This window comes from Chionomys nivalis, chromosome 1 (assembly GCF_950005125.1).
Source record: "Chionomys nivalis chromosome 1, mChiNiv1.1, whole genome shotgun sequence".
Taxonomy (NCBI): Eukaryota; Metazoa; Chordata; class Mammalia; order Rodentia; family Cricetidae; genus Chionomys; species Chionomys nivalis.
This window is the reverse complement of record NC_080086.1, coordinates 117,125,660-117,153,310: the sequence shown is the minus strand read 5'-3', so window position 1 is coordinate 117,153,310 and position 27,651 is coordinate 117,125,660. Positions and strand designations below refer to the sequence as shown.

General features: G+C 44.1%; 1 protein-coding gene across 4 annotated transcripts in view; it reads right to left on the bottom strand.

Annotated features, from left to right (window-relative positions):
• Positions 1 to 209: 209 nt before the first annotated feature.
• Positions 210 to 27,651, bottom strand: part of Lhcgr (luteinizing hormone/choriogonadotropin receptor) — a 53,496-nt gene continuing 26,054 nt past the window's right edge. For 2 of the 4 annotated variants that reach the window (XM_057778288.1, XM_057778296.1), the window contains 7 exons: positions 26,825 to 26,899; positions 26,659 to 26,736; positions 19,370 to 19,438; positions 16,313 to 16,387; positions 14,129 to 14,314; positions 10,579 to 10,659; positions 210 to 2,190 (listed from right to left, as the gene is read on the bottom strand). In XM_057778288.1, coding sequence (XP_057634271.1) covers positions 1,038 to 2,190; positions 10,579 to 10,659; positions 14,129 to 14,314; positions 16,313 to 16,387; positions 19,370 to 19,438; positions 26,659 to 26,736; positions 26,825 to 26,899 — 1,717 coding nt within the window. In that variant the 3' untranslated portion in view covers positions 210 to 1,037. The remainder of the gene's footprint in view (positions 2,191 to 10,578; positions 10,660 to 14,128; positions 14,315 to 16,312; positions 16,388 to 19,369; positions 19,439 to 26,658; positions 26,737 to 26,824; positions 26,900 to 27,651) is intronic. The other 2 variants (XM_057778314.1, XM_057778305.1) reach the window with 2 other exon arrangements.

Genomic DNA, 27,651 nt, shown 5'->3' with positions numbered 1-27,651 from the left:
ACCAAGATGTTGGGTGTATAAGGAACTTTTGAAAAAAAGTCAAAGCAGAAAACAAAAGTGCTACAATTAGACACATAGTTTGGTTGTTCTTTAAAATTCAGCTATAGAAGTAAAAATGCTTCTAATAAATATTAGATATATTTTTCAATAAACTGCAAGGGATGGAAATAATGTAAGTTAATCATTTTCAATATTTAAGTAGTCTGTTTTGCTTAAAATTGCAAAGTTCTAGAAATAAAAACTTTTCCTTGTCGATTTAATCAATTCAACTGGGCATGTTTATTGTGTATCATTTCCAAGATCCCAACCGAGGTAGGAGACAAGGAAGCAAAATGGGCTGAGGTGCGCTCCTACCTACTAGGTTTCCATGATCTGCAAGCTAGACAAGTATGCAGAAACATGTCTTCAGATGGAAAGTGGACTCAGTACAAAGTAGACAGGAGACAGAAGTCTCTAGAACAGAGCCGCCTAACAGAACTCCCCACACTACAGACGAAACGGTTCACATCTGTACCTCCCATTACTAGTCAGATATGTGAAGCACTTGAACTATGGCTAAGAAACTTCTATTTGCCATGTAAGGCTAATGACTACCATACTGCACAGTGCATCTCTCCAATGTGTTTATCAAACTGTTAGATGGCAAAGACCACTTAAAATTTTCAATCTGTTATGAACTAATACTTTTGGAGACTACAGCAAAAATAACAAGACTGAAGTGAAAAAGACCAGAGACATGCAAAAACGACACCTTAGTTTTTCTTAATATTAGATTCAACAAACAAAATTACTCTTCTCTAAATTGTTACAAAAGTTTCTAAACACTCCTGAAATTAAAGTCATCAAGTTCAGAGGGCAGTTCTGACTGCCCAGTTCCAGTGACCACCCATCAAAGGCCACCCTCTGAACCAAGTACAATTCTCCGAAAGTGCTTAAGAATAAATACTTTTCTAAAATGCATTATATGAAAGTGACTAACTCAGGTAGACTTTTCTCTTCCGCATATCTAAGTACAATTCAGTAATGAAGTTAGCGCATTAGCATTCTTGGTGGCAAGTCTTGTCTAGGACAGCGGGATGTTGACAGTGCACTCTGGACAACTTCAGAGCAGCCTCGAAAGGCTTACTTGGTCCTGGGAAGCCGTTTTTGCAGTTGGAGGTATAGGCAGAGAATTCCTTCCTTCTGTAAAGTTCAGCCCGGTGTCTACAGCAGCCAAATTTGCTCAGCAGCAGAAAGAAATCTCTTTGAAATGCCTTTGTGAAAATTGCATACAGAAATGGATTGGCGCAAGAATTGACAGGATAAAAAAGGACCAGTAAAACTTTTGAGTTGGTGACAGTGATAAGGGGCACTTTTAAGGCCGCTGAGATGGCAAAGAAAGAGATTGGTGCCACACACGTGAAGTCTGTGAAGATAAGAATGGCCATTTTCTTAGCAATCTTCGTATCCTTGTTAGTAGCCACCAGCTCTGGATTTTGAACTGCAAAGTAAATCCGAATGTAGCAAGCACAGATAATGAGAAAGGCTACCACATTGAGGATCAAGATGGATAATATGTAGACTTGTGAGAGAGTGGATTCCACATCCATGGGGAGGCAGATGCTGACCTTCATGTAATTGCTGACACCCACAAGGGGCAACATGGCAATCAGAGTAGAAAAGAGCCAGCCTCCAAGCATGATTGGGATGGCATGTCTCAGCCGCAGTTTTTGGTCCAGCTGCACAGCGTAGGTGATGGTGTGCCACCGCTCTAGAGTGATGACTGTGAGTGTGTAGACAGAGAGCTCGCTGGCAAACACAGTGAAGAAGCCAGCTGCACTGCAGCCGCTGCCGGTCTGCCAGTCTATGGCATAGTTATAGTACTGGCCTTTGGTCTGGGAGTCCACTGAAGCTATGAGCAGCAGATAGAGCCCCATGCAGAAGTCTGCAAAGGAGAGATTACACATGAGAAAACGGGGCACTGTCAGTTTGTAGCGACTGGTCAGGAGAACAAAGAGGACTGTCAAGTTGCCAACGATGGCTAGGATATTAATCAGCCAAATCAGGACCCGAAGGAAGGCGTAGCCCATAATATCTTCACAGGGATTAAAAGCGTCTGGTTCTGGAGCACATTGGAGTGTCTTGGGTGAGCAGAAGCCATAATCGTAATCCCAGCCACTCAATTCACTCTCCTCAAAAATGGCGTAATAGCTGCAAGACAAACATTGACTTGAGGGAAATATAAGAGGTGTCCTATATTTCTGAGTACTAAAATAAATTCAAGAATCATCCTTAGTGGGCTTTTAGAGCCTAAGAAACAAAAGAAAACAAAGTCATCATGGCCCTAGACTTACATTTACTTGTTAAATTACCTCATTTGATGGAATTCTTTCAAAAGAAAATGAAAAGCCTCTAGATGGTATAATATATATCTATTTAGCATGCTGACGCAAAGACTTAATGAAGCTGTTTATGAGGGATGATTTTGTTTGGAAAACAAGTTTAGAGACATAAAATATGCATGCTAAATTTAAAAGAATCCTTTCTTGGCATTTTCTTATCTATTTATCTCATTTAGTTGCTATGCAAATTGCTACCAAGCTGTTTGTAGCAGCACACAGTGGGGCTGCAAGGCTGGCAGCATTAAGAAGTATCCATCAGTTATTGGGGTCTCATTTCCAATGAAGTCCCTGCTTAATCCAGTATTCCAAGTGGGAACCAGAAAACAATGGCAGATACTACAAATTTAGGAATAGAGGAAGAAAAGCATGGACAATAGTAAGAAGGATGAAATCCAGCACTCCTTAGGGTATGTATGAGTTTGTGGCTGGTGGAGCATCCCATCCCACTGAGATTCCTGGGCTTACATCCACACTCTCTCTTGGGGCACTGTTACTGATTTCTTTTCTTGACAGCCTTTATCTGGTTTTAGTTCTCTCCAATACAGTCTCCTGGAATGGCCTTTTCAAAACAGAAATCTCAACTCTACTTTGGCAGTTTAGCCCTTCTCCATGTCCTATCATTTATGGGATAAAAGTCACACTTTTTCTTTCTGATGAGCCTCAAGGCTTTGCTTGGCCTGGGTTTCACCTACTTCTGGAAATGTTCTTTCTTTTCTTTCTAATCCTAAAGAGAAAATTCTCCCTCATCCTGAAAGACAAATCCCTCAAAACAATCATTCTTGCTCCTATTCTCCAAAGAGTACATTGTTCTTTTTTTCTGCTAGAGTTGCATTTAGTTATCAAAACATACTGCCAATAAGTAATGATGTGTGTTTATCTCATTTAATATTCTTTTAGTATTTTAGACAGGATCTTATTTAGCCCAGGCTAGTCTTAAAATTGCTACATAGCTAAGGTTGGCCTTAAACTCTTGATCGTAACTCCCAAGTGTTGAATTATAGGTATGCACCATCATTCTTGGCTATCTCTTAATTTTGGTGTGTGTGTGTGTGTGTGTGTGTGTGTGTGTGTGTGTGTGTGTAATAGAGGGGAACCATGGATTCAACCATCCACCTTTGTTTTTTGAGATGGGGACTTTCATTGGTCTAGAACTTACCAAGTAAGACAGGCTGGCTGGCCTGTCTCACTCTCCAGCAATGGGACTGCAAGCTTATGGAACCACATTCTTTCTATTTTAAAATGTGGGTTCTGGGAATCAAGTTCAGGTATTCATGCTTGCAAGACAAAAACTTAACCAGGATCAATATCTTACTTCTGAAGTCACAGTCTTTAGCAGAGTTTTGGTTATGTTAAATACATTTTTTTTGGATTGAACAACTCTACACTAAGAAACTATGGTTCTGGAAGGAATTAATAAGGCATGAAAACCTTGAGCATGTATTTGATGATTGTGGGCTCAGTGAGTTTTGACTTTGTTTATAACCTGCTAGTTTTGGGAGTTGGAGAAATAAGTGTAATTTTCTATAATTTTTACCTTAGAGTTTTTGTCATTAAAAGTATTTTTTTTGCTCACCAGGAGGATGGGGTTAGTTTCCTCCAAAATGGCCAGCTTTCATATTTCTAGAAAGTGCTTTGTAGGGAAAAATAAGTCATCAATAGTGTGACTCATCTGTGACCCCTGCGAAGAATAATAATCCCATGAGTGCAATAGTGGTTCAACAGTTAGAGGGGTAACCAACCTCTGTTTGAAGTTAAGGTATACTCTACAAGAGGAAATGCATGCCAGGTACTGTAAATCTGGCTAGGAATTTATGGATGTGGAGTTTAGAGGCCATTGGGATGCACCTACTACTATTATTTTTATTTATTATTGTTACTTTTCTAAGTGGACACAGCATCAAACTGCTCTTTAAATCAATCTTTACACCATATATTGGTTCAGATCTCAATCTTTATCAAAGAAGTTGCTTTGTGTCATGAATGTCAATTAATACAGAAACTTACAATTGGTCAAAAGTCAGAGAGTAAGTGTCAGTAAGGTGTTTAGCTGTAAAAGAGACACCATGCCCACACCCAAGACTCAGGAACCATCATGGAAGAGTGGATGGAAAGATTTTAGTAGCCAGAGTTTGGAGAGGAACAGAATGGGCAGTATCTTCTGGATATTGCAGGACAGCTGACCTCATGAACTAACAGCAGCTGTGGCTTCTTGCTTAAGATCTACAAAAGGTCCATCAGTTAACAGTCCTGTATGGAGAGCTGCATAAGATCTGTACAAGGTCCAGCACTGTATGGAGTGTTGAATGACTCATAAGCCCAGACTCCTGGGGATCTTTGGACAGTTAATGGCTTCTGGGGAAGGGAACACCACTTTTCTGTAAGAATCTGGCTCCTGGTACATCAATCATGCCTCCAGTGAATAGCCCCACATCTATGAATATGTAGCCAACACACACTAGATTCAGTAAGTTATTAAAAAAAGACATGAAATTAGAGGAGATGGGAGACAGACATAGGGAGATTTGGAGGAAGGAGTGGGTGTGAATATGATCAAAACACATTATATGAAATTCCCAAAGAATTAATTAAAAATATTTTTAAAGTATTTTTCTCTACTCTTAAAACCTTTCATACTATGTACTTGGAAGTTATACCTAATTCATTAAACTGATGAGAATATATCTAAGGCATTTAGTACCGAAGGGAATACGTAGGTTTTTTTGTTTTTGTTTTTTAAAAAAGATGCAAAAATGCCCAATAAGGGAAAGGACTGTGGCCACACAAGGCACAGTATAGGAACCTTATCTGTGTTATTATTAAATAACTTAAACAATGCAGTTACTTTTTATATCATAGACATCAATATAATTACATACTATTAGTTTTCCAGGAGAAGATGGTTATAAAGAATTATTATGGAAACGAATCCTTCTTAATACTGGTGCTTAGAGATCATTTTATTGAGTTCCTCATATTGTTAGAAAAGAAACCATAATTAAGGAAGATGGGGATAGGCCTATGATCCTGGGTGGGGACAGTGTCAGGATTTGGCCTCTACATCCTGAGCTCAGAGATCTTTATCATTTTTCAGTCAGGGGTTTCCAAAGTGTGGTTGGGTGGATCAATGTCTGTCTGAACCATCAGGGTGCTTGTTTAAAATGCAGATCAAAATCTATAGGCATGGAGCCCGGGAATCTACACTTCAAGCAGGTTTTGTAGATGCCTCATACAAAACAGTAGCACAAAACTGGATATTCCAATCATTGTTGTCTTTATTTCTTTTACTCTTCCCCTCATCAAATCATCACAACTGTTTGAGGTACTGATTTAAACTTCTAAGAATTCTGCCATGATTTCTGAACACATGTAAGTAAGGGGTCCCACATGTTCTTCCTCCCCATCCCACTTCTTGATGTTTTAGTCCTACCAGGCATATGTCTGGCAGATTTTTCTCCTGGGCTAGTCTGCAAGGACAGTGTCATGCATACTGACAAAGGCAGGTTCTGCTGGCTATGTTAGGGGTGTGAATAGACTCAGGGATTTAGGAATACTGGCTTAGGAGGCAGAGGCGGTGACTGCTCCAGTGACAACCGAGAGGGAAAGAGGAAATATGGTTTCTTTTTTTTTAGGAGGGTGGTGGTGTCAGTCACAGTGGTGAGAATACCAGATTTTCTTGGGAAGAACAGCTAAGGCTCAGGGGATGGCTTCAGAATGAGTATCTGGTGGAGCTTTGCCTTTATTTTAAAAATGTGTTTTCAGGGGCAAGCAACATAGCTCAACTGGTAAGTACTCACCTAGTATGCATGGGGCCCTGGATTTACTACTTAGCACCAAATAGACTGGATATAAGAGTGCATGCCTACAATCCAAGAGGAGCTAGGAAATCAGAGGGTTCAAGGTAATTTTGACTACATAGTTTGGGGCCAACATAGGCTATGTTTAAAAAATAAATGTTTTCATGGGGAGCAATGCAACTTAGATTGTGTATTAATTTAAGGTAATTTGTAGGGTGTGAACTACACTTTGGAGCCTTGTCTCAAAGCAGCATTACCATAGGAAACCCAAAGGTGATGCTCATTTGGAAAGACTGGGTAGGGTCGATGGTAGTTGCTGAGGGTGGATTAAGTCTCTCTGCATAACCACCCTTGGCATCACAACTGAATGTACTTTTTGGTATGGGAAGTTTTTTGTACATGTGTTACTTTTATTGGTTAATGAATAAAGAAGCTGCTTTGCATGTGATAGGGCAGAATAGAACTAGGTAGGAAAACTAAACTGAATGCTGGGAGAAAGTAGGTGGAGTCAGTGAGACACCATGTAGCCACCACAGGAGACATGTGCTGGAACCTTGCTGGTAAACCATGATCCTTGTGGTAAAATATAAAATAATGGAAATGGGTTAATTTAAGATGTAAAAGCTAGCCAGTAAGTGCTGTGAGACAATGGTCTTGAATCCTGTAAAGATTTATTACTTGTATTGGTTTAATAAAACACTGATTGGTCAGTAGCCAGACAGAAAGTATAGTTGGGGTGACTCTGGGAAGAGGAAAGGCTCAGTCTGCAGTTGTCACCCAAACACAGAGGAAGCAAGGTGAGAATGCCTCACTGATAAAAGTACCAAGCCACATGGCTAACACAGACAAGAATTATGGGTTAATATAAGATATAAAGTGGACAACAATATCAACATAAAACCTGAAAGAACTTGGGAAGTAATTCTAAACACAAAAGAACAGAGTAAAGCTTGGTTTCTTGGTAACATCATTTTCTCAGGGAGGCTCTGTTTGCTAAAGGCAAGCATGTCTTATTTAAGAGAGGCTTCCTAACTCAGCTTTAGCTGAAAAACCTTGCAGCTCTCTTAAGAGGCCCTGCCACAATACACTTAAATGGTGTTTATGAATAGCCTACAGCATAATTCATGGTGGTGTCTGGGACCTTGGAATGCCATTGAGTTGTGACAATAAACATGGCTCCCACCAGTACCTCTACTATGAAGTTAGACTCACAGAAAGAAATGGGGTATGGCCGGGCGATGGTGGCGCATGCCTTTAATCCCAGCACTCGGGAGGCAGAGGCAGGCGGATCTCTATGAGTTCGAGACCAGCCTGGTCTACAGAGCTAGTTCCAGGACAGGCTCCAAAGCCACAGAGAAACCCTGTCTCGAAAAACCAAAAAAAAAAAAAAAAAAAAAAAAAGAAAGAAAGAAAGAAATGGGGTGGATCCAGTCATCAAAGTCATAGCTTTAATCCTAGCCATATTGTTTAGCAAATTAAGACTCATGTGGTAAGAAAAAGAGAAATATATAGTAAAGATACATTCAGAGAAAAAATACTCTAAACAATTTACAGTGTATTTAAAAATGTGGGAGAGAAAAGAAAAGGGATAAAGTCCTTAAAAAAAAAAAAGAAAAAGAAAGAGAGTAGTTGGGTGTGGTAGCACATACCTTCAATCCCAGCACTTGGGAGATAGAGGCAGGTGGGTCTCCCTGAGTTCAAGGACAGTCTGGTCTATAGAGTGAATTCCAGGACAGCTAAAGATACTCAGAGAAACCCTGTCTCAAAAAAATAAAAATTAAAAATAAAAGAAATAGAGTTTAAAATAAAGTCACATAAAGGTGGAAAATACACAGAGAGTCTGGATACTGTATGCTATTGTGCTGACTTTGAATTGTTTGACAGCTGAAGAAGGAGCAACAGCTGCTAAAAGACATTTGATTATAAATGCGACTGGATTAATACAATATATATATTTTGAAAATGCTTTGACTTCAAAATTTAAGTCAAAATATATGTTACTTTGGAGAAGAGGTTTCGCTTTTGTTTCTACAGGAAATGAGAGGCTGCGGATTCTTTTTGGTTAAAAAAAAATCAGGTTTGATCAACGAAGAACCCCTGAAAAAAATTTCTAATAGGACTGGATGACCCAGATGATCCAATATTTCAGAGGACTCTGTTGGAGTTTCCTTTGAGTTCTACGTTCAAAACAGCCTCAAGACTGTTGGCTAAGATGGTCAAGCCTCACAGAATATTCCAGTCAGGACTTGATCATAATTCTAAATTTTCTTTAGGTCCCATAAGATTATCAGTGCCCCCAATCAGCAGGAAGTAACCTAGAAAACTATGCCCATATTCCCCCCTCCCCCCAAAAATGGATTATGGATATTTGTCTTTGTTTAGAGTGATGGCTACAAGTTGTAATGGATAATGGTCAGATAAAAAGCTAAACAAAGGAGATTAGGTTCAGAGTTCTTGTTTTGAAAAAAAATAAAAGGCGGGAGTACTGTGGGACAATGCTCTTGTACACTGTAAAGGTTTGTCAGTTGTAGTGGTTTAGTAAAATGCTGATTAGCCAGTAGCCAGGCAGAAAGTATAGGTGGGGTGACCAGAACGGAATTCTGGGAAGAGGAAAGGCTCAGTCTGCATTGTCACCCAGTTGCAGAGGAAGCAAGATGAGAATGCCTCACTGATAAAAAAGGTACCAAGCCATGGCTAACACAGAAAAGAATTATGGGTTAAGATGTAAAAGTTAATTAATAAGAAGCCTGAGCTAATAGGCCAACCAGTTTATAATTAATGTAGTTCTCTGTATGTTTCTTTGCGACTGAACTGCTATGGACCAGGCAGGACAAAAACCTCTGTCAACAAATAAGAAACTAGAGCAAATAGGCCAAGCAGTGATTTAATTAATACAGTTTCTGTGTGGTTATTTGGCGTCTGAGCAGCTGGGAAACAAACAAGCGGTCTGTGACTACAGTTTTCTGTTTCTAAGTATAAAGCTCATGGCTGCAAATGAGTCCTATGAACAGAGACGGAGACACAAAGAGGGAGGTATGAGAAAAGGAATATTATAGGCTGAGCAGTGGTGACTCCAAGGAAAAAAGGGAGAGGAGACAGGTTGGCATCTGTCCTGGGTGATGCTGTGATAGCATCCTTCACTCTGGTTCTGAAAGTCAATTCTCATTTCTATTGCTCCCTATAGAGAGGAAAAGATGTCTCAGAAAGCATAAATGTGGTCCAGAACTATTGTCCCCCAAAAAGGTACATGTTAAACTCCAAGCTGCAAGAACATTGCCGCGAAGGGTCACATCCAACTTTGAGATAACCTGAGGTCCAAGGTCTCTGCATCACAGCACATATTGCCTCCACCACACTCTGAGATTGGTGGGAAGAGGATAAGAGGAAATAGAAGAGCTTTGCAGAGTGTCTGAGAAGGATGTCTGGTTTTGTAGTCCTCCAGGGCACATGGGAGGAATGGTAATAAACGTGGCTTAGGGACATGGGGGCTTGTCTTCCGAGGCATGCTCTTTTACAGTTGAAGGTAAGGGAAATGCCAGGGCAGAGAGTGTTTAAAGCAGGAAAAATGTTAGAATCAGTCAGTAGAATAGACATGTGGCTGCCATCTAGTGTATGGTAATAATGACATTAAGATTAATGTGAAGGGGCCGGGGAGATGACGCCATTGGGAAAGGCTCGCTGTGCGAGAATGAGGACCTGAGTTGGGCCCCTAGTATTCTCGTGAAATATTCCAGTACTGGGAAACTGGAGACGAGAGGGTCCCTCCAGCTCATGGGCCTGTCAGCTTAGCCTAACTGGTGAGCTCTAGGTCTCAGGGAGAGACCGAGTCTCAAAAACACAGAATGGACAGCTCCTGAGAAATGACACCCAAGGTGCCGTCTGGCCTCCCGTGTAAGCACATGTGTGTGCATCCACACATACAGGAACACACACGGAAGAGTGATCCCATAATCAGGAGCTCAGTGGTCGAGCTAGCCCCAAAGTCTTTGGAGGGAAGAACCTGCCTTTAGAAGCTGTGTCTGCAATCAGCTTGTCTTTATGGAATGTGCCTAGAGACGGTTCCTTCAGATAAAGCCCTCATTTAGTGTTGCCCTTAGTGATACCCAAATGTCTGAAAATAAAACGGCAGTTTTATACACAGTAACGCATATAGTAACAACTTTGTTATATTCTTAAAAGAGACCTTTTCATTTCCTTTTGATTTTTTTTAAAACAGCTAAGATAACATGTACAACTCGCTGCCACTTGCAAAGAAAAAAGGTTCCCATTTTAAACTATAGAAAAACACCTTGCAAACATCCACTCACCAAGACTTTTATCAAAAGAAAATCGTCACAGCAAATAACAATAAGGTGCCCCGGAAGAAGACGCGGCTTCCCGAGCGCCTGCATGCGAATACTTACAGTGTTTCATTATTTGGTTTCCTCGCTGCGCTTTCACATTGTTCGGAAAAGTTTTCAAAAATGGAAAATGAAAAATTCTGTCTGAAAGAGATGAGGTAGGAAAAAAAAAGAAAAACAAACCATTGAGCTTTTGATCCTTTAACCTGATCATGTCTATTTATGCCTTACTTATCCACATTCTTCGCCTATCACTCCCTCAGTATGTTCTGCACCATTGTCCTGACTGAAATGCTTCCTGAGGAGAGAGCAAAGCCCCCTGCATTGTCCTTAGCCTGTCTCCAGCTTAGAAAAAAATGCTTTTGAATGCCGAGTGCTTTGTGTGGGTTTGGGAGAGGGGGGAGAAAAACCCAGGTAAATTTGTGATATTGATCGCGGGGTTTTCAGTGCTTATTAAAAGCTCCCTTTTTGTGGTATATTCAAGTTTGCTCAACTCTTCTCCTTCCCGTTGACTTTGATTAACTAGTTGGCATTCATGACTTTGAAGTGTGACTGGAAGTCTTTCTGTGAGGATTCTGTGGGGCTGGATGTGTATCTTAGGTCTTCAGCTTTTGTGCAAGACCTGTCTTGATGTTCCCTTCTCTTCTGTCTTCCCTCTGGGAAGTCTGGCTTAGGAAAAGGGGATAGAAGAAAGCTGGTGCTAAGGGAGGCTCTCAAAGGAGGAATGGGAGCTACTGTGAGCTGCTCTAGTCTTCCTTGAGGAGGGTGGAGAGGTGAGGTGGCCCAACGTGGACATTTCTCTGGGCTGTTATTATTCAGCATTGAGAAAACAAGGAATGATTTTGTACAAATGTAGAAAAATGGGGCATCGTGTCAGAATGATTTGACCCAATGGCCTCTCAAAAATGAATCATTTTGTTATTCTAGGTATTAATATACATTTACAAACTTGGACTGAGTCCCCCTAGCCCTGTGTAAGTGTGTAGTGGGAGTTGTTCTGGCTTGGTATTTTACAGAGATACTGTATTAGGTATGCAGACAAGTCCACAGTTAACAGGAACTTGGTCTTCAAATGATAATACTGCATGCTAACCGTTCTGTCTTCACAGTTAGCCAAGATTGCATAGAGAGTTCTGCCCAGGCAGCCCAGTGCATTGTCTGCGGGGAGCCTGTTTGCACCAAACTCCCACAGAGCCAAGTTCAGCTCTCCAGCTTCACTGGCCTCTGAGGCTTAGGGCTTTATAGTCACAGAAGTACCTGTGAGTTAGTGGAAGTTCCCAAGCACCCCCAGGATAGCCTGTGAGCAATGACATTCACACCAAACTCAGTCCTAATTCCATAAGCCCTTTCTACCTAGAGGTAGGCTTTTATGCCTTCGGGAGCAAAAGGTCTTGAACTGAATATTCACATGTCAATAATTTGAAGAGTGTGACCTCTTTGCCACAGAAGTGTAAGTAGGTGACCAGAACCAGCCTTATCCCAACAGCATCCCTGTCTAGTGACTCCCTTTATCAGCTTTGCCACCTCAGCCTGCTTCATCCTGCTGCCCTACTGAGATTTCATGAAAGCAGGTTTGCATATTCTCGCTTTGAAGCGCCTCAGCCTCCTGCTACCTAGGGCTGATACTGAAAACCCGCACCACTCCCTGGGCTGCTTCTCCTGACTTGTCTTCCTCCATGTGCCCACATCTTGCTGTGCATGATCTTGAATAGCATTCATTTTCTAGTGTCTCTTGCCCCACGCCTCACTCGAGTCACCCCATCTTGGCATGCTTTCTTCAAAGTTTCTCTGCAAGGCTAAGCAAAAGTCATCTCCCTTAGGAAGTCTCCCAAGAGCCCTAGACACTATTCCTCAGCCCTGGAACATTTTGCCCCATTCTCTGTTCTGTCCTGACATTCTCTGACAAAGGTGTTCTTGCTCTTTGATGCTGCCTGTCGTCTGTGAGGACTGAGATGATGTCTTATCTTTTATCTCCAAATCTGATACACTGGAACACAGCTAGTGCTCAATTTAAGTCCTCTGAAGCTCAGTTAAGGAGGTAGAGCTTGAGCCCTGCACAGTGGCTCATGCCTTTAATCCCAGCACACAGGAGGAGTAGGCAAGCAGATCTTTGTGAGTTCAAGGCCCGTCTGGTCTATATAGTGAGTTCCAAGGCAGCTAGAACTAAATAGTGAGATCACCACCACCACACACCCCTCCCCAAATGGTGTAGATCTTTAAACACAACAAGTATTTCCATCTTCTCAGCTGCTTCAAATCTTTAGGCAGAACTGAATCTACTTACTCCAGGCACAAAAAATACAGGCTAGTTGATCAGCTATAATAGGTTAATTCCAAACAAAGCCCGCAGCAGCCTTGTGTCGCTGCTATAGTGCCACACCTAACTAATTGATTGAGCACATCTCTGCAGGCTGCAGTAACGACTCCTTGAAGCCTTCTCTGTTGTAATAAGAGCGGCGGGGCTGCGTCCCCGGCACCCGGCCGCCCGCATGGCTAGCTTATGCCCTGAAATAATTACACGGAAACTGTATTCTTTTAATCACTGCCTGGCCCATTAGTTCTAGCCTCTTATTGGCTAGCTCTTACATATTGATCTAACCCATTTCTAATATTTTGTGTAGTACCACGAGCTGGCTTACCAGGAAAGATCTTAACCTGCATCTGTCTGGAGAAGGAGAATCATGGCGACTCATTGACTCGGCTTCTTTCTCCCAGCATTTTCTCTGTTTACTCCACCCACCTAAGGGCTGGCCTATAAATGGGCCAAGGCAGTTTCTTTATTAAATGAAAGTAATTCCTCCATCATTTCCTTGCTTTTTCTCACGGGGAGTTATGACCCAGGAGAGGGTTATGAAAACAATAGACGACAACAAGGCTTAGAGTGAAATCAGACCAGCCTGGGACAGAGGAGTGAGGGAGCAGGAAGTGCCACATGCCCACAACACACATTTGCAAAGTTAGTCCTTGTTTTCTCTTCCATTTATACATGTGACACCTACTGAGTTGTGATGCAAAATGGTGCCTCTCGGCTAGAGAACCCTGGGGAAAATGATGTTCTAAGAAATGGAATTCTGGCCCTCGACCCCTCTCACCTCCACCCCATCCCCACCAACAGCCCGGAGTGCAGCAACGCAGTCAGACGCTCTCTGCTGGACACAGAGCAGCCCATAGTTCCTCCCCTTTCCGACTGTTCCCTAGCCAATCTGCAGGAGCTAGGTTTCCCTTCAAAAATGGACGCTGTTTTCCTCGGGAGACAAATAGTTAAGAAACAAAACCAAACCCCAAACAAAACCATGTTACTCTGACAATTTCAAATCCAGGATGAATTGGGTAAATGATGTTTCTGCTAAGAATTAGAGCAGGTTGGTTTTGTGGATTTTTTTTTTTTTTTTTTTTGACACTGGTTTTGCAATGGCTATAGAGATGCTCCAGCTATTTGGCAGTTCCTCAGGATGAGGAGCGGCTCATTTTCTTTTTGTCTATCTGAAAGCAACTCTATGACTGCAGAGTTGGCTGGGAAAGTAGCCAGGAAAGGACAGGGCACTGTGGACCATGGCTAGATCCAGATCCCAGTTTCTCCACAGCGCCTTGTGTGCCTTTGCTTCTCACTTACTCTTTCTTTGGCCAATTCCTGAAAGCGCAGCAGTGGCTGGGGTAAGTCAGAGTGGCCACCAGCAGGCTGGTAAACTTCTCTCTGGGGGGCAGAGTTCTCAGGGAGTAGGATGACATGGCGATGAGGGTCTGAATGGACTCCAGCCCGTCGCTCGGCAGGGCCTGTAATTTGGTGGAAGAAATATCCCTGAACCACGAAGGGGAGAAAGGCCTTTTATTGACTGTTTTTACACATTTTCTTCAGCAATCCTCCTCAGGGGCTGAGAAATCTGTCCTCCATTTAGTTTTCCCTTTAATTCTTCATTTCAGCTGCTCTCCCCGTGATCTGCATTCCAAAGAGCTGCTCTGGGATTTCCCTCTCCTGGGCACCCCCTATTGTATTCAAGGTTGGGGTGACTCCTTGTACCTTCTGAATGGCCACTAGTGTTTTTCTCTGTTCTCTCCTGATCCCTCTCTACCTCTGATGCCCTTCCCCACCCCTCCCTCCTTCTGTCTGCCCTTCACCCCTTCTTTCTTGTACCTACCCTCCACCCCTCCCTCCTTCTGTCTATCCTCTACCTCTCCCTTCTTCTGCCCACCCTCTACCTCTCCCTCCTTCTGCTTACCCTCTATCCCTCCCTCCTTCTGCCTACCCTCCACCCCACCTCCCTCCTGTCCTCTCTGTATTTTATAAAAACCAACTGCTTGCTTTCTAAGATAGCAGACACACAGGTGACGTCAACGTTTGTGTTCTGCCCTGGGGGGAAATATCAGAGCTTTGATGCCTCAATTTTGGATTGATGAAGCCCTGCAGGGGAGGTTTTCATCAACTGCAGGTGGACCACCCTCTTAAGAGCTGCATGTGGCATTACCCATGATCTACCCAGAGAGTGGAGCACATGAGCTCTCAGAACCAGTGGGATGTGTCCATCTGCAGCAAGCAAACACCATGTCAAGCTAGCACAGCTGTGCAGAAGGGCCTTTAAACAAAGCTGCTTGACTTTACTAGACTCGAGGCAAAGAAATCTAAAAAAATCCCCAAATGTACAGTATTTCAGGAATAGGGAGTTGGTGGCCGTTTTTGTGTTAAAATCCTGCTCATATTCTAAGTGGCTTATGCCCAAACCTTTCCCAGCAACACATCCTCTTCCACAGTCTGCCCCATGTGAGGCTCAGGGCCCAGCACAAGGAGGGATCAATAGTGGGAAAGGTGGGTGTGAGTGGGACAGGTACAAGGGTACAGGTTCCTGAAGGAATGGGGGAGGCAGGAGACTCTGCCCCAGGGCGCTAAGCCTCCCTCCTGCTTCTGCTTCCTTGCTGGTTTAGGAAATCAGGCTCTGTCCTGCTGTAGAGTCTTATATGGAGAGTTAGTGATCAGGTCCAGCCTCTTCTCAGACACGGTGGTTGCATGGCTGGGGAAGCCATCAGCCCTAGTATGAAACCTACAATTGTGATTTTTCTAAACGGCCACATTATTAAACTGCTTTTAATCCTGGGGGTCTCTCAGCTTTGCTTGGAGAAGCTTTTCTTTGAACAAGCCCTTGCAGGGAACTCCCGTTCATGGACGGTTGAAGGCTCACTCCTTGAACTATTGTAGGAAGACTAGTCTGTAGCATTTCTACCACGGCTAGCCAAGGGCTGGGGGTGGACCGGGTCAGAATGGATTCTCTCGGTGGGTTCCAGGCGGAGAGCCACCCTCCACTAGCACAGGAGGCCACACCCTGTTTGGCATTACTGATTGAGTTATGGGCCTTCATGTGAATTTACATGTGGAAGTCTTTTTCTGCTAGGAGCTCAAAATATCTTATGTGGACACAGGCTTTTTTTTTTTTCCAAGACAAAGAAGGCCATGATGGTAAGCCATAATCCAGCATGTCTATGTCCTAATAGAGAAGCTAGACACTCAAATACATACAACAATAGCGACGACACACGGAGACCAGGCTTATGCTGCCCATCCGAGGGACCGTAAGCAGATGAGAAAAAGGTTGAGAGCAATCTTCCCTCAGGGGCAGCAAGCCTGCTGGTACCCCCATCAATGTGGGGCTTTGTCATAGGCACAGGACATTTGTCGTGTCAGTACAACACTGACATCTCTGGTCCCTTTCAGCTACAGATGCTGGCAGCCTGCGGCGATGTGACTGGCCACTAGACAGGGCTGTTAGCCTGCACTGTGTGGGAGAGGAGGCTGCACCCCGGTACTCACAGGATGCTGGGCCCTGTGGCTCCCTGGAAGGCTCCGCTGTGCATCTTCTCCAGATGTATGTTTTCTTTCAGTTCCCTGCGTGGAAAGACAGTTTCACACCCACCTCCATAGCCGTGTATGTATACACATGCTCACAGTAGGCTGTGTGCACCATGCTGGGGCAGAGGGGAAGTGGGAGGGGTAGACAAACTGAAAGAAAGATGAGCCGCCTTGATGAACCTGTGACATTGCTACTGTATGTGTTTGGCTTCACCTATTGTCTGTCCTTTGCTGTCAGTTGGTGGAATCCTTTGTCCTGTGACTTAATGGATTCAGCCCCTCTTGTTGGATTTGTTAGATCTTGCTGCCAGGCAGCTGGAGAAGAATTAAAAACTCTCCTCCTCCGCAAGTACAAGGCTACTGGGTTAAAGTGCGGCCTGTGCCTTATCATTCTCTGAATTGCTGTGGCCTTGGAGGCCTCAGAATTTGTCAAAAGCCACATACCAAACAAGAGTAAAGCTGCTTCCAAAATTTCTTTTCCTAATGTCCTCTGCTTCCTTTGAGATGTGCGTTCTCAGTGGGTGTGTGCCAGGAGTGATCACAGCCCATGTCTAGGAGACCGAAGTCACAAAAAACTTCCAGCCCCATTTCCCTTGGGAAAATCCCAGTATCTCTACCTGAGCCCGTACTGCTCCTCCAGCCTTGGTCCTTTCTGCTAACGGAGGAACCTTCTTGCTTTGACCTCACATTCCAAGAGTTCTGACGTTTGCTTGTCCGAACTCAGCTCGCCTGTGCACCATTATTCATCTTGCTGGCTTCTGCCTGGGACACATTGTCCTCTTGCTTTTGCCTATTCACATGAGCCTGGCTCAGAGCCTGCACCCCACATTGCCCATGCTCTGTAACACCTTCCCCCACCTCTGAGGTCCTGGAGGACTTGCTTGCACTGGGGGCAGGCATACCACATTGTCTTCTGTTTGAGGGACATACCTTTTGGAGCTGCCTTTTCCTATGCTGTGACTGCCTGAGGGTAAACCCTTCAGCTCCTAGTTTACTAGTTTGCGTCTCCTCTGGAAGGTAGTGCATTCCCTTCAGTAGAGCTGTGCTTTGTTGTGGGAATAAGGGAATGAGGCATCTGAGGGTGAACCAGAGAGGCTGTGATGCTTCTGCCTGAATCTTGGGGTTCTTATTAATGAACTCTTTATGCAACTGTCAAGTCAACAAGACAATGTGCCAGTCCCCTCCTTGAGGACAACGCTTGTACAACTCCCGTTCTTTTCAGCCCTCGGTAGGATCTAGATGCTAGGTTGAGTGCGTCCAAATCTTTATTTGCTCACTGACATGAACTGTGGAATAAACTTAATCAATAAACACTTGCTAAGAACGAGGCATTGTACCAAGTACTAAAGAGACAAAGTAGACCTCTTCATTTTGTTGGGCCAATCCTTAAACTCAGTCTGCTGGCAGCTTTGCTTTACGACTGAGGACACTGTAGCTGGGGCAGGTTGGCTTGGTCAAGGTGATGCAAGTTGATAAACAGTGGGTTGGAGTTCCAGCTGGAGTGACTAAGGCCTCGCCTAAGCTGTGACATTATCCAGTGTGATATTAGTGCAGCAGGCTCCTTGGTTTCAGATCCATATTTAAAAACGATTAGCATATTATATAGACCCGAGCTACTTAGCCCCGGACCTTGACACATCAGGGTTTTGGGGAACTGTTAAAAGTGCAAATTCTCAGTGCTTTTGAGGTTCCCCCATAAAGCCCGTTCAGGTGGGGCTCCAGGTGTCTGCTCTAATAACCCCAAGGTGATTCTTACATGCCTTAATGTTTGTGAGTTATTGGTGTGGTTCATGCTTCACACAATTTTATTAAATTTTTTTGCTACATTTATTGATTCATTTATCTATATTTCAATGTATCAATGTATCTGTGCATATGTGTATCTATATCTGTGTATCTGTGTATGTATATTTCTATTGCGTATGTACGTATGTATCTATGTATCTGTGTGTATGTATGTATGTATCTATGTATCTGTGTGTATGTATGTATGTATCTATGTATCTCTGTGTATGTATGTATCTGTGTGTATGTATGTATGTATCTATGTGTATGTATGTATGTATGTATGTATGTATGTATGTATGTATGTATCTATCTATCTATCTATCTATCTATCTATCTATCTATCTATCTACCTATATATCATCTATCTATGGGTGAGAGAAAATATGCCCATGCCATGGTGTGTATGTGGAGATCAGAGGCCAGCTTTTGGGTGTCAGTTCTCTCTCTCTCTCCATCAGGTAGTCAGGCCAGCCTCTTTACACTCTGCACCTCACTGGCTACTAACTCATCATTTATTTTAAAAGCCTGGCTCTCTGATTTCATTTATCTTCAGTGTAGCATTTCGGGTGCTCTTATGGTTTGCTATTCATGACTACTGAGTGGGAAGAGCCTCGCTGTTTATTGTGAGGGGCCGCACATTCCCATAAACACGCCAATTTACCACTTTTCCTGAGGATGGCCATGCAGACAGGAGGTGGAGAGCAATGAAGGGAGCCATCCTTAGGATGAGTCCCCAGTCAAAGGGGTGGGTGGGGGCTGGATTGAAGTTCTCTGGGAAGAACCAGAGCTCCCTCTCCCCTGGAGAGCAGGAGGGAGGCGGGCAAGTGAAGCCGCTGTGGGTGACTAGGCTGATGGATGATGTTACCTCATTTCCCCGCAGTGGGGCCCTGGAAGAGTCTCCTTCTGAGATACTTTTCCTCTAACATACCATCAGCCTATACAAGGGGGCTATAGAGGGGAGCTGCAAGATGGAGGAGGCACAAAGTAGGGTGTGGAACGTTTCAGCCAGCTGTCAACTTTAATGCATGGCGGCTGCTTCTGTCTTTGAAATCAGGGTGCTCTGGGGTTTCCAGCTAGCCGGTTGCCTAGTAACACTCCTGCAACTCTGAGGCCTAGCCACTTGAAAGTTTATTTTTGCCCTGAGTTAGTTGCTGAAGATTGAATGTGATCTGGTAGCCAGAGTAATACTTCATTTTTATTCATGAGGTAGGGAAATAAGCATATACTTACAGTGAGATTAGCGTCGTCCCATTGAATGCATGGCTTTGTACTTCTTCAAATCCATTTCCATACAGTTTGCTGGAGGAGGGAGGAGAGAGGGCTTAGGGATGGGAAGTAGCTGACAGAAGCACAGTTTGGAAGCAGACGCTCTCCCTCCTGTGGCATTTACTGTGAAGATAACCACTGGCATTCAGAACAGCTAGCTGTCTCTCCGACATTCTGGGCTCTGGAGGCACATGGGGCAAAGCTGTTCTATCTGCTCAGGTTTTCTTCTACTTCCTCCATCACCACCACCAATTTATCAAACATTTGCTAGGTGCCTGGTACTTGACTAGCCCTGGCATGCCCATCTTCTGATTTACTTCTCGTGACTGTTGCTTCCATTATAGTGATAAGAAAGACATTGGTGCGATTGGGCTTGTAGTTACTGGGATCAGGGGCAGAGCTAGGATTCAAGGCTCAGATACCAGGCTGGCTCAGAAAGCCTCTCTGGTTCCCTGGGTGTTGTGGGCTTTGTGGGCTGCCAAGCAAAGCTCCAGTACTGAGTCACTTGCTCTTTATTTTTTTTTTATTTTTTTTTCCAAAACTACTTCCATAACCCTCAAAGATCTAAATGTCTGCAAGCAGTTCTTTAAGCCCCATTGATGGGTAGTGAAAGCAATGTAGTTGAGTGCAACCAGCATTAAAAAGAGGGAAACGGAGTAGAGCAAGGGAAAATGTTGGAGTATATTGCCAGCAGTTAGGGTACGAATGCTTACCAAATTCCGTTCCACCATTATATATGGTATCTATAAAACAACCACTCCATATGTGCAACACACATGCATGGACACACACACACACACACACACACACACACACAGAGATTGAGAAATAAGAGGCTCTAGTTTCCAGCCATGCTAGGAAGTGCCAGAGACAGAAAGGAGTCTAAAAAGGCTCCCTTACAAGGAAGGAAATGGGCTCAGATGGCAGACGACAAGGACGGCACCAGAGCACACTCTGCTTGAGGCTACTTTCAGTACATCAGTTTTGTTGACCCCCCCACCATGTTCCCATATCCTTAAGACTTATTTGCTTTTCTCCTAACACCTGGGTTCAATGCCACATAAGCCTCAATGTGGTCTTCCTGTTTACAATTCCAACTCCTCATTCCCAGCCAGTTTCTATTCCATCCTGATATGTATTTCTTTTCTAGTTTTATCACCATGTAACACAAAATGTTTTACTTGTTTGCAGAGCATAATGCCATGACAACAAGGATTTCAAACAGTGGCATTCACTGTAGACTCTCCTGTATCCTGAGCAGTTGTTGGGATTGAAAGCATCACAGGAAGTGTGATGAACCTTTGAATGGGTCTATGGAAGATGTCTTGCTCTGAGTCACAACCAACACTTTTGAGAGCCTCCATCCTACATGTCAATATCGGTGTAAGCTCTTTGTAGGCCATGAAATGACACTCGAGTGAGAAGGGACCATGTTGTGATGTGATTGAGCTTGCCCTGTCTGCAAGACTATGGCTTCCTTTCTAGTGTTGACGGATGTATGAGCGGATGACTTGGAAAAGTACAGACACCTGCTTCCGCCACAGAGAGCTGATATCTTTAAGGTTCTGCAAATTCAGGCCAACATGGACAGCCACTTCCTGCTGTATGTTCATATATTAGTGTGTGGATGTGTCATTTCTTTCCACCAACCACAGCAAACCTTTGATAACACATCAGGATAAGTACAGGTGCCGTTCATGCTGAAGTACAATATTTCAACTATGAAATTCAGGAAATGTAGTGATTACAAAATAACCCCGTGGCCCCCTCATTAGATTGAGTTCAGAGAGATCAGAGGATCATTCTATCAAAATCCCTATTACACGTTTCATGAAGAACCAGGAAGAAGGAGCACAAAGGCTCCAAACACAGAGAAACAATGAAGAAATAAAAATGCCCATCATCCTGGTCTGGTTGGTATATGTTATGTACATTATTGAAACATTGCATCATGTTCCATAACCTGTACAATATGTATACATTAGTTAGCCCCCACCCACCAAACTTGGAGCCTTGAATGCTCCAAGGTCCTAACAAATGCCACCAACTTTGGCATCCATGGTAAAAAAGAGCCCTCCCTAACTTCTGCATTTTTCTTCTGCATACAGAGCTCCTGAGACCTATATTAGATTGCTGGATGCCATTTTCCAATAGTTTTTCCTACCATTTTCTAGTGTAAAATATGAACGGATAGGTTCTTTCAGACCCGTCATTTTGGGTAATTACATACAGCTTTCTCGCCTTCTTGGCAGCTGAATCTCACAGGACCTTTAAAAGAGTGTAAGACTTAGAATATTGTTCTTTGTCCATCTCCTGTTATGAAGGGGGTTCTTTTATAGATAACTCTGTCCAACGAAAGGGTCACACCTCTGTTTCCTCTGACTAACTCTGAAATCTAAGTTTTCAGAATCAAGACCAGTATTTGTCAAAGCATATGCCACTATTCACCTAACTGAGACTCGGTCTCCCCATATGTGCAGCCCAGTCCCACTGCTCCAGACTGGGAAACCCTGCCCTAGGGTAGATCACAGTATGATGGATCTTTTCCACGGTGCCAATCCTGCAGGCTTTTGCTCAACACTGAGTCTACAGGCTATCATTTCCTCTACTCAAAGTAATAGAGCTGTGTCTGACGGGCCCAGACACAGCATTGCCTTCTGGGATTTCAGTAAAGCAAAGCTACTTGTGGTTGCCTAGAAGCCTCTTCCCCTTTTCGGTGCTTTGCTACCCTTAGCTTAGCTTAAATTTTTTATACTATCATTTTGTGCATATGGTTATTTTGTCTGCATGTATGTCTGAGCACCGTGTTCTATGCCTGGTGCCCGCAGAGTCCAGAAGAGGGGATCAGATCCCCTGGAACGGGAGTTACAGAGTTGTGAGCCACCTTGTGAGTGCTGGGAAATGAACCCTGGTCTTCTGGAAGAGCAGCCTTAACTGCTGAGCCATCTCTGCATCCTGCAATTTCAATTTTGATACGTGTTAGGATTTTGTCACTTTTGCTGGGTTCACAAGGCCAGTGCTATATATGTGGCTTTGTGGTTAGGTCTGTACGTATTGGACCCAACTGCCTGGGCTTCATTTGTGCTCTGCTTCTTACAAGCTAAATTACTTTGGGTAACTTAACACCTCACACCTCAGTTTCTTCATCCAAAAATTGGGATGATAACAGTAGTATCAACCCTGCAAAACTGTTGTATCTAAACATGTGTCAGTCACTTAGAAGTAGGTTCTGGAACACAACCAAAGCTGTGGCTTCTAACCCTCTGATTGCTGATTGGAGCAAAGAGGTCTCCTGGTACAAGATTTGGACAGGATTTCTCTGAGCTGTAGGTCCATGTTTGCATACATTGCTACTTCGCTCCTTTCTGCTTTTGCAGAGCAGGCTGGGTCACTGGCCTAGGCTGTCCCCCATACTCCCTCTGTCTGGGTTACTGCCATGAACTTTTTCATGCTTGTTCTTAGTTTTGAATAGTCTGGGTATGCTTGTTGCAGTTTCCTGGACTATGGCTCCCTGCTTCCCTTTCAGCGGCAACCCCTCTCTGTTCCCACCAGCGGTGCACAACGGAGGATGCAGGCTTGGCTTAATTAAAGAGCAGCTGCCTTGGTTTGGAGAATTTGAGAATGTGAGTGGGAGGGCCTCCTGCTGCCGGGCTCACACGCTGCCTTCAACGCCTTGGAAAGCATCTGGAGAGTCACTTGCTTTCCCCAAATCTCATGGTGTCAGAATGAAAGGGGGCCTTCCTTGGCACAGAGATGAGACGAAGGTCCCCCTTGCTTCTCTGTGGCAATAGCAGCCCCACCCTCGCAGGCATTGTCTGGGTTCTCTATTCAGATATCAGTAATTGTGAATCAAACAGAAAGAATGGCGTCTTTGAATCTAAGAAAGATTCGAGAGTTAGAAATTAATCACAGACGATACTGTACTTCTGAATGCTGCCTTCCCCTTTGAATAATCCCAGGGTGCCACACAGTGCTTGTGGGTTCATATTAACAATGCTAGATATTCTCTTGTTCATGTGGCCACCTAGCTTTTGGTTGATTTCAAAGGAGAGAGATTATGTTTGCAGATCCTGAGGACCTCAAAGAATGGTCCCACTGTGGAAAAACAATACATGGCAGTTGAGGACTCTGCCTGCTGGTGGGATGCATGTAAGCAACTTTTTTCTTTTTCTTCCCTCCCTGCTATTTTTCTTCCTATTAAACCAATGACTACGGGAAGTGCATCTTAAAGAAGAGGGACCCCCGCATTCACGCTTTGTCCCCTATGTGCCTAGAGGGTATTTTAAAAATTTGTTTTGTTTCTTTTTTATCATTGAAGTAAGTCATGTGGACAAAGCCCGTTTCCCAGTGCGTGTCTGCCAGGGCTGTGAGGATGGCTGCTGCTCTCTGACACGTATGTGCTGCTATGAACCTGGGCTGAATGTTCAGGGTCCTCCATTTCTGTGGATCTCCTGGTCTTTCGACTGCACTGAACTGTTTTCATGCTCTCCACCACCTCAGTCAAGCACATGTCAGCTTCCATGACTTCACCATACGCTGCATTAAAGAGGACGCACGGTTTCAGAAAGAAAGATGACAGTAATGGATTCTAATGCGGCAGATACAGTTTTGAGAAATCCACATTCCAAGTAATACTTAAAAACGGGCAGACAGAGAGCACGAGAGAGCATGCAGGAGAAATAACAGTGAAGGGTAGAAATGTGGGGTATAAATGCAGAAGAGTGCTGGAATATACCAATAATCCTTGGGTAATTCTCTTTGTAATTCTAAAGAAGCGGCAGTTACTGAAAGGTTTGGCCAATGGAGAGTCACAACTCAGAGTCCCAGCACAGGTGACTTGGAAGGGACAAAGGGCAAGTATATTTGGTAGATCACACCTTAAGCTAGTGGCCAAGTGGTAAGATAGTGTGACATGAAGTGCTTCCTGGTTTGATGCAGCAAGAGAGACATAGCACAGCCTCTGCAGTGCTGCCGTGGCAATGTTTGGGCTGGATTTGGTCACAGCAATGCAGTCAGACCTGATTTCCTTGAAAGATCCAGAACCTAACAGAAGAGAAGACAGCCCAGGAACAGCTTGGGGAGCAGAGGAGGCATAGCAGGTGAGGACAGAAACTAGATTCTAAGCTGTGCCTACCTGCTTCCTGCCTCTGCTCCTGCTCCAGTTCTTGCCTCAACTTCCCTCGTAGATCGACTGTGATTGGGATGTGCATGTTCTTTCCTTCCCGAGTTACTTAAGATCATGGTGTTTATCACAGCAATAGAAAGCAAAGGAGAGAACTTGGGAAGGGAAAACTCAACTGAGGAACTGCCTCGATGAGATTGGTCTGTGGGCATGTTTCTGGGGTATGGTCTTAACTGATAATAGACTAAGCCCCCTTGGGCAGGACCATCCCTAGATGGGTCAGCCTGGGCTGTGTGTGAAGCCAGTGGAGCATAGGCCTGGGAATGAGCTGGAAAAGCTGGCAAGTAGTACTTCTCCATGGTTCCTCTTCCAGGTTCCTGCTCTGACCCCCCTTAATAATGGACTGAGTCCTGGAAGTGTAAGATAAAATAAACCCTTACCCCTCCAAATAGCTTTCGGTCAGAGCATTTTATCACAGCAACAGAGGACGAAACTAGAACAACATCAACAAAATCCAAACCTTTAAAACACAGTGGGCTATTGGAGACGGCCGCTAATGACCGACTTGCTCTGGGTTGTTAGTTTCTAGCTGCTAAGTCTGGTTAACTGTGGCACTTGCAGTGACTGTATAGTGGACACAGTGTGATTGGATCTGCACAAGGAGGCATTAATAATCCCACTGAATAGAGATCAGCCTGGCTTCCCAGGCCCAAACTGACTGAGGCTGCTTAGTGCTGCCTACACTTGGAGCTGGGGCTAACCCTGAGGCTCCACACCCACTTGCCTTTGTATTGTGGCTTGTCATAGGTGCAGCCAAAATATCCTGGCTCCCTTTGCAAGATCCTTCTGCTCTGGAGGGTCTTCGGGAAAGGAACTGCCATGACTTTCCCCTAACTTGTGGAGTTCAAGTGGAAATCACCGCTGTTTGTTTTGTGAGATTGGCTGGGCCCATCATCATCCAGAATATTCTGCAGCGGGTCCAGCTGAGTGCGGGTGAGGTGGGTGGAATATGTCAAAGGTGGCCTCTAGAGGAGAGTCATGAAAGGCCACAGTGGCTGTAAAGGAACCTCCAAGTACAACGCATAGTTTTAGACTTTGCCTCCCAGAGCTTTTCCTGTACGACATGGAGTGTTTTGTTTTCATCAAATGAGCTCACAGTTGGTAAAGATTTGGGGTAGGGGAAGGGCCAGACCAGTTCCACCAAAGAACAAAATCACAAATCCTGCTAATAATGAAAAGAGAAGGCTTGCTTTCTTTATTTTCTAATTAAGGAGTTGGACTTTACAGCTGGGAAAATGAGACTTTCCTCAGCAAGCATGATAGCCTTTAACCGGCAGGGCTCTCCACAGGACCCTTCGCTCACACAAGGGCCCATTTAATGGAGAACAAGAGCCAAGCAGATGACTAATCACAGCCCTTGGGGATGAAGGGTCAGGAAAGGGAAGGGGGTGGAGCACAACGGTCCACCACAGGCGCTGGGGGAGGAGTAAGTCCCGAGGTCCCCATTAACCTCAGAGGTGCGACAATCACACCCTGTTGGTGTACACTGTTCCTCTTCAAATCACAAGCAACCTGAGTTAATAGCTCCATGACACCAATACCATGCAGCTCTTTTGCATTCATGCAGAATCATGCTGCATGGGAAAAGCTTGGTGGGAACTCAGTTTCCCAGGGATTGTCCCAGCACGTGCTGAAGGGCTCTACTTTTCACTCCTGCTTGGTGCTTTTCCCATCATAAGCATATACCTGCGAGGAGTAACTCTTGGTTCCTACTTCAGTTTAGGTCAAAATCACTGGCAGTTTTATATTTTGATCTTGGAATAAAGGCCGAGCCTCAAAGAATTGCCCCTTGTGAAGGGAAGGACTTCCCCAACTGGAAGTCAATACCACCAATCCTCAGGACCCATCTGCTCAAAGATAAACTGAACTCCTGGTTTCGTTGTTGTATGAGCACATGACCCTGCGGCTACCCTATACAACCCATGCCACTGTTGGAAGTCTAGGCTAAGAAGAACCTTGTCACCAGGGAGTGAAGAACGTGGAGAAACAGAGCCGATTGCTAACCTCAAACTAGACGCGAGAGTCACAGAGCAGGCTGTGCGGCAGAGTAGGAGTCCAGAACGTTACTCACAGTGTGATGGACTCGTTACTCATCCCTTGGAAAGCGTTCCCCGGTATGGTGGTTATGTGTAAGTTATCGCAGATCTCCCTTGAGGAAAGAAATGACAAATATTTACTCTACAAATCTTAGCTGTGAATAGGAAACGGTTGTGCAAAGCAATCAGCCTGATACTTACAGAATGAAATTAAATTCGGAGGAGGAGATCTTCGTAACATCCGGGAGGGTTCGGATGCCTGTGTTACAGATGCTCCTGTGATCCGGCACGGTGGTGACATGGGCGGAGAGGACAAGTGATAGCATTAGGTCATAAATAGAAAGCACTTTGCAAGCATTATTTTCATGTTAAATCTTAGAATATTGGGTTACACTTTAGCTGATGAAGATGGTCAGAATTTCAAAGGTTTCATCGCCAGGTAAAGTTGCCACAATGGTTCCTGTTTTGAGGTTTAGGGGCTGATACCAAACTTGCAGGTGTTTTGCTTTTGTTTTTCCTTTAATGTCATGGCATTTTCCTGGTGGATTACATCCTGTTTCCTCCTGATTTAGTCTGTGCTGTAGGTAGTTCCAGAAAGGAGCTTTCTCCTTTGTGGTGGAGTTTTAAACCTTGCAGGAAGTTAAATTTTTTGTTTTGTTTTTTGAGACAAGATTTCTCTGTGTAGCCCTGGCTGTCCTGGAACTCACTCTGAGACCAGGCTGGCCTTGAACTCAGAGGTATGCCTGCCTCTGCCTCCTGAGTGCTGGGATAAAAGGCGTGTGCCACCACTGCCTGGTGCAGGAAGATTAATCTTGTGAGAAACCTGTACCTTTCATTATTAGAAACTATATTTAGCTACTTTGCGGTTCAGGAGGTTCTTCCTTGAAACCACTGAACATTGTTTTTGTGTTTGAGACAGTTAAGGCTCCTGCCTTCTATTTAACCTCTAAAGGAGAGAGGGGCTTACTTGAAATGGATGAATATTTCATTATAAAAATTAAGCTCCTCTTGCATGAACCTAGACAAAG